The 7,312-nt window shown below is 36.6% G+C and overlaps 1 protein-coding gene across 1 annotated transcript in view; it reads right to left on the minus strand.

The window, feature by feature from the left end:
• The window catches only part of LOC134532285 (pancreas transcription factor 1 subunit alpha-like), a 46,910-nt gene extending 45,331 nt beyond the window's left edge, over positions 1–1,579 (minus strand). Inside the window, exon 1 of the mRNA XM_063368704.1 lies at positions 1,207–1,579. Within this exon, the coding sequence (XP_063224774.1) occupies positions 1,207–1,579 (373 nt within the window). The remainder of the gene's footprint in view (positions 1–1,206) is intronic.
• Positions 1,580–7,312: the final 5,733 nt, after the last annotated feature.

The following is a 7,312-nucleotide window of genomic DNA, read 5'->3' on the forward strand; positions in this document are numbered from 1 at the left end:
AAAAAAAGTAACATCGGTCAGCGAGTGCAGTAATAATAGATTATGTTACAATTTTGACTAAAAAATTATTAACTCATATAAACGATCGTATAAAAGTCAACTGCTTTTATTTAGTATTCAAAGAAAAAAAATTGTAATTTTCAATTAACTCCTTCTTTGTATTATAAAAAATAATGATAATTCAATGATAATAATTCAATTCAATTCATAAAAGTATGCAACTTTTCATAAATGTTTTCTTATGGCGTTATCACGTAAAATTATAGTCCGTAAACCGACTTTACAGACAACCCCCTTTTTTCGCTAGCTATAAGCCTATAGAATGGATGTCTGTTCTTAAGTTGAAGTAATTTCGGCTAGCAGAAAACACCGTAACTGTCAATACAACCAAATGTTTAAAGTTTATAACTCCTAGGAAGAATCTCAAAAATGGTATCAAGCCCTAGAATATTTCCGAAGATGCCCTGTCTAATTCCAGAGAAATTCGTATTCAGATAAACAATTAAATTTATTTACTGTAGTACGACATTTAATTACAGATGTAATGTTTGTTTTTTTAACACACCGTTATTTTGTATTATTTTAATGACTCTGCAGGCTGGTGTTTCTCATAAAACACATATAGTATTTATATAGTATTTTATTTACATTAGTGTAGCATTTATACAAATTTATATAGTATTTAACACTGTTGCCCGTTAATTAAATTGTGAAGAAAGCCTACTTTTCCACCGAAAATTACTACTGAAATATAATATGAACATTAAGGAGATAAAAGGAAATTGTTCTTTTCCTTGTAAGAGAGAGCATTTTAAAAACAAATTTGAAATAGGGTACTTATAGGAGATCGACACAAAATAAAATAAAAACGCTTTCGCGGCAATTGTCAGGAGTTGCTCGGCTTCTGGGTTGTAGCCGCGTCGAATGCCTAGTGCAGAGTACCTTCTCCCCTGAAGATGGCTACTGCAACGTCGAATGAAACGCCGGTGATATCTTCGCCTTCGACGCGGCTATAACCCAGAAGCCAAGCGAATCCAAAAAATAAACTTAATTTAATTTTTTATCGCGTTACAATTAGTATTTAATTTTATTTTATTAAAAAAACATTTTTTTTCTCAGAAATTCGCAAAATGATGTTTCGCGGTTACTTGTAGTAATTTTTAATGTGTGTGTGTGCGGCTATCGCGAGTGAAGGTCGAGGCTTGCCTTCGAAGGCGTCGTTGATGCTCTGCATCCTCTTCCTCTCGCGCAGGTTGGCGGCCTGTCTCTGCTGCACCTGCTGCTGCGGGCACCTGCCGCGGCGGCGGTGGCGGTGCCGGAGGCGGCACGGCGCGGGGGCGGCCCCGCCGCCACCCCCCGCGTCCTCAGCCCCGCCCCCGCTGTTCTCCTGGTCGCTGGGGCACGAGTAGCTGGACGCCGAGCTGCTGGTGTCGTCGTACAGGAACAGGTCGCTGCTGTGCGTGCTGGCGCCGCTGCTGCCCCCGCCGCCGCCCCCGCCGCCGCCGGCGGCGCCGGCCGCCCCCAGGTACTGGTGCGGCGGGTCCAGCAGCAGCTGGCGCTCCAGGTCCAGGTTCTCCATGCTGAACATGGCGCGGGCGAAGCACGCCCTCCTGTCGCCCTCCAAGGCTACCAACCCCGCGAGACGTCCATCGGCGAGAGACACTGCGCCGCGCGGGCTAGGTTCCCCCCCTCCGTCAACGGAACATCGCCTACAGACCGTGGTTGTAATGTTTCATCTGCCTTCGGTGTCCACAAAAAAACACGATATTATAAATTTTTTTTACTTGTTATCTCCGAGTCGGAAGAGACGCCCCGGTGAGTTCTCGCATTCCTCAGCTGTTAGCCGGGAGCTCCCCTGGGGGGATAGACGCGTGCCGGACTAATGGGAGCCACGTGCCGCACTGGCGCTCGTCCGCCCGTGAGACGCCCTTTGTGCACTTGCTACCCCCTGGCAACCCTCTATCTCTCTCTCTCTCTCTCTCTCTGAACCTTCCCTCCTGCGAGGTCGGAGGGCGCCGCGACATCCCTACCCCCTCCCCGACCCCGGGCACGTGCGCGGCCAATCAGAGAGGGTCCGTCGCGCCGGCCAATGGCGCGCGGGCGTCGGCGTCTCGTCCTCCCCCTCCTACCCTCCATCTCTCCCGCCCCCCCAAGCGTCCCTGGTGCGCGTGGCGGGATGGTGGGTTATCGCCGTCTCTCTCTCTCTCTCTATCGCTGAACAGGTTGAACACGTTCCACGCGTGCAGTTTTCACACTCCAGCCGTTTCGCAAAAACTATGTTTTGGAACCATACATTACATTCCGTCTATTCGCAGCAGTTACTGTGGATGATGATATGTTAATCTGAGCATCATCATCGCGTTAACCCCTCGCAAAAGGGGGGGGGGGGACCCCGCTTGCGCTTGCAAAATTCGTGACCGTAAAACGGGGTTGGTGAGCGTAAACGTCGAAACTATGTTTCACGGAAAAACCTTCTGTGTATGTTAAAAGTTTTCTTATTATTGCGTGCATATAGACCAAAAAATGGAAAATAAAAGAAAAAAAAATTATTTTCACTTAGACTAGCTATAATTATAGTTTATGAATTTATGTCATAATATTAATGTCAATTTCGGGAATGTTTCTAAATCGCACCTATAAATAGTTAATCTCGTTGACATTCACAACACAACTCTTCTTATTGGCTCCAATATAACATATCTCAGTGTTCATCTCCTTAACAGTATTCAGCCGCTTTAATCACACAATTTCATACTAACTGTAAATACCTTATATGAGTGGAGATTTTAAAATACCTAATTTTCATGAAGATATATTATATATATTTAATTTCATAGTTCATAACATGTTGCCTAGGCTTCTTTTCAATATTTGTAAAAATTATAGCATGCTTTTTGGTGTGAAATTTAGAAAATTTTGATTCCATGATAAAGTGTACTGAATTTGTTTGAGAAACTATAAATACTTTATAGTTATTAAACTTAAATGTTTCCATTTATTTATGAACTTAGTTATCATTATGAAAAAAATCGTAAAACATTGTTTTTAAATAAAGTGATGGTCTCTTATTTCTCGTGTTTTACGATCATTGCGTCATTTGAAAAGTCTGCAATATTTAAACAAAGTATCATGTAAATATTTAAATAATGTCGTCATAGGAATAGAGCATGCTTACAGAGAATACATGGAAATGATCTATATCAGTTTTTTATTAGATATTTTTTTATTGTTTCTTATTGAAAATTTTCATTGTCTGGGCACAGCTCGTAATTTTAAGGCTCTCGCCTAGTTGGCCACAAGTATACCTAGTTTGCAGATCTTCAAAATAAACCATGCTATTTAAAAACTACTCCTGCTTCCAGAGTGGTATCTGTTTATGAAAATAATTTAAGAATACGCTGGGGTAGGATGAAAAGTTCTGTTTACGTATTTTATTTTTAGAATGTACATTTCGAAGAGTGAAAATGGCTAAACTGCGTTATTTCAGAATATTTTTTATGCATGAAACAACCCGCAAAGATTCTTGAAAGTGCTTAAGAGCCTTACATTGCACCTTTCAACTGGAAAGATATTCAGGGAAAGGTTTGCAAATAACTTTAACTACTGGAGGTACTGGAACATCACAAATCATAAATACCCGGGTGAGAATCCGGATCCAGTACGACTGCGAACACTATTTTGTAGTCAATACAGTTGTTTTCAATTTTAAAAATTTCAATTTTAATTCAATTTCAATTTTAAAAATTTAAAAATATCTGTAGTTTGACATGCATATTTATGCTCAATTAACAAACAAAAATTACAGTGCAGAGTCATAGTTAAAGGACAGAACTACGTCACACTTAATTCTTAAGAAATTAATTGTAACTAGTTATTGCTACATTCACAGCTTACCGTTCCAGTGTAGATTTGTGGTCGCTAAATGACATCTAAAAACAGTTTAACAGTTTGTTGGTGTCCACATACGTATATTATAATTTGGTTATACACTGCAGACTCTTTAATGGAGAGATATTTTCGTTTTTCATGTACAGTAATTTCACGAACTGGGCTTCAGTTATAATTTGAATCTATTTACTTAGATCATGAAGTAAATAATTTTTTAATGGGATTTTAAGAACTCTAAAAATATATATACAATCGTGATAGATTGGAGGTATGTTAAATATAATCTCTTCGTATTATGACTTCGAATTTTTTTTTAATAATTCTGGCTTATGTACAATGATCACTTTTTAAGTACAAGGTAGGCCAAGGAACTTGAGACATTTAATTAAGGAAATAAAAAATTTTAAGTCTGAAATGGGTTGAAAAAGTGATTACATGAATGTTCAAGCAATAAATAAAACTCATAATCTTTTATAAAAAAAATTGGACATTTTTAGTGCAATGATCCTGACATTTCCGAATTATACAGATACAACTCTAGACGTCCATATTGACACCTTTATGTTAAATTTAAAATTAATTTAACTTATGAAGTCTACGCTTTGGTGGTTTTCGTTTAACCTTGCATTGACTTACATAATGGAGTAACCTTTACTTAATCCCATGCCTTGTCAGAGTTAAGTATCTCTCAGCGTTAGACAAAGTACCATAACATTATGTCAGGGAACTAACTGTAAATTTAAATAACAACACATTTTGAGTTCAAAATTTTTGTGTTTCCTCGAAAAATTTGATTTCATTAGTTTTCAAAGTTGCATAAACCTTTTATAAAAAATATTCAAATAAAAAGGCCACAGAAACAGTTTACAATTTTGTCAAAATATATTTAACCTATTTGTGCAAGTGTATTGATTTTTTCCTGGAATGTGAGAAAAATGTATGGAAATTGATTCCAATAACGTGGCACTCTGTTATCAATACAAGTAAATACAATGGTATTTATTTGAATGCAGGTTAATTTTTAAAATAAAAAATAGCACAAGAGACACGAAAAATAAATAAGAAACTTGTGTATCAAAGAAGAAGTGTTTTGATTATTCAGGAATGAATAAATTTAATATTGACAGTACTTTGATGCAATGAATAGTGTTTTGTTTTACGTATCATGGATAGTTATTTTTTGTTAATATTAGAAAAACCAGAAAATGTTTGCTAGTTTATTGCACGTAATATTTGCGCTCCATTAGTTAAGTCGATAATAAATTATTTAAATAACTTATTATTTACATAGTGTGCTTGAGTTAAAGTCTCAAGTAGCCAACACCTACGATTACAGTTATATGACATGCACTTAAAAATAATAATAAAAAAATTCTCGATTCACGTGCATTGAACGGCGAGCACTTTTTTTTTTAGTTATCTGTCGCTTCAGCTGAAAACAATATGTAAACCACTTCTCGTATCTCACCGTGTTCTCCACCATAGACTTCGATAGAGAGGTTCATTACACCTGGAGTCTGTGTGCGTCGTTAAATACGATTTTTTTTTTTTTTTGTTATCGCAGCTCGTCGGGAAACAAAAGCGGAACGAAACGCAGGCCCGGACATGGCCTGCGGCTGCGCAAACCCACGGCCAGGGAATATTATCTCCCGGCGGCTGACGAGGGCGGGAAAATGCCCATGTGCTTGTGGGTAAACACAGGTGCGTGTTTGTGTGGCACTTCATTACGGACCCCGTGCGGGGGAGGGAGACGACACACACACACACACAGAGCACCCTTCCGCGCATGCGCGCTGGGGATAAGGACCGTGTTGACTTTGTGATTTTGCGCCTGCGCAGTTTGTGTTTCGGCGACAGGTGAAAAACCCACGTGATCCACGGGCAGTTTCGTCAGTGTTTTGTTTCTTTTTTCTGCGCGTAGTTCGAGTTCCGGCAGCATTTAAATACTAATTTTTTAAAACCACTGCTCTAAACTGGAGCCCATTTCATAATTAATTTTGAACGTAAATTATATGTCATCAAGACAGATATATAAATTCAAATTGACTTGTCTTTGATTTTAAAATTTTTACGTAATCAATATTTTATTTTTCCAGTTAGCAAATTAGACACCTAAATAAAATTTTAACATAAAAATATATATGTCTGTGAGCGTAAATATTAACTCAAATGCTGATGCTTCTGTCTTGAAATACAAAATAGTTTGAGACAGGAATGCCACGAATATTGATTACGTAAAATGTTAGTCTTTATTTTGTTGTATTAGCTCTAAATGTTTTGGAGATATAATGACAATCACATAGTACCAAATATTGATGTCGTGCATTAAAACGCGGAGTAATAGATTCACTGGATACTTTTTTAAAATAAATTACGTGTGTGCTAGCAAATACATTATTTGATAATAGTGTATTCGTTGTTTAACGTGACAAAAAAAACACCCACACAAATAAAAAACGGGTAGGGAAATCGTCAAAATCGTTTCATGAATCAACCAATTCATTCAAAACTCTACACGAAATAATTGAAAGAATAGCTAGTTTTCAATATTTTTAAATAATTTGCTATAGTATGATAATTTCAGAACATTTTTTAATTGGCCTTTTACAAAACACTGAACGAATTATTCATACAGAAGGTTAATGAAAATTACTACTTAAGGTAATTAAAGTACAAAAAAAAAATTATTTGTAATTTTTTCAATCAAAGTAAGTTTATATTGCTGAAGTAAAATCGTTTGGAAAGTTTTAAAACTAAAATATTGGCCGTCAAAATATTTTAATTAAATTTTACGTAAGTATTTGTCAAACGTTCCTTGAGAGCTTATGTCCCTAAATAAACATGTTTTAGTCAATAAAAATACCTTATGTTACATTATGATAAATGTATGTGCAAGTGAGTTAATCGTAATAGACTTTAAAAGTAAAAAAAAAATGAGTATTGTTTTGAGTCGATAAGAATCAATATACTTGGTAGAAAATTATTGCCTTAGCCTTATTTCGTTAAATAAATGTTTGCTGTCATCTGTAAAGGAGAGAATGTGCAGAAGAAGTGCAAATGAATCAGGAATTTGCAAAAGGTACCAAGTCCAAGTAAGTAGATTGTTGGGAAACAACAGAAAACATATTATTGTCGACCTGGTAATGAAACAGGTTATCAGTAATGGATCAATTGAAAGTATAGTGGGTGTGTGATGATTTTAAACGTAATTCACATATATACACTTTTGTCTGAAATATTTTAAAAATCAATAAAGTTAGTGGACTTGGTACTTTTTGCAAATGAAGTATCGTTCATTCAAACAATGGCACATAAAACAATGTTTTGGTTAGACAATAGTACAGTGTTGGTATATTATAAAGCAAAAATTGATAATATGATACACAAAAACATATTTTACAACAACACCACTCGATACCATTTA

Source organism: Bacillus rossius, chromosome 5, assembly GCF_032445375.1.
Source record: "Bacillus rossius redtenbacheri isolate Brsri chromosome 5, Brsri_v3, whole genome shotgun sequence".
Lineage (NCBI taxonomy): Eukaryota > Metazoa > Arthropoda > Insecta > Phasmatodea > Bacillidae > Bacillus > Bacillus rossius.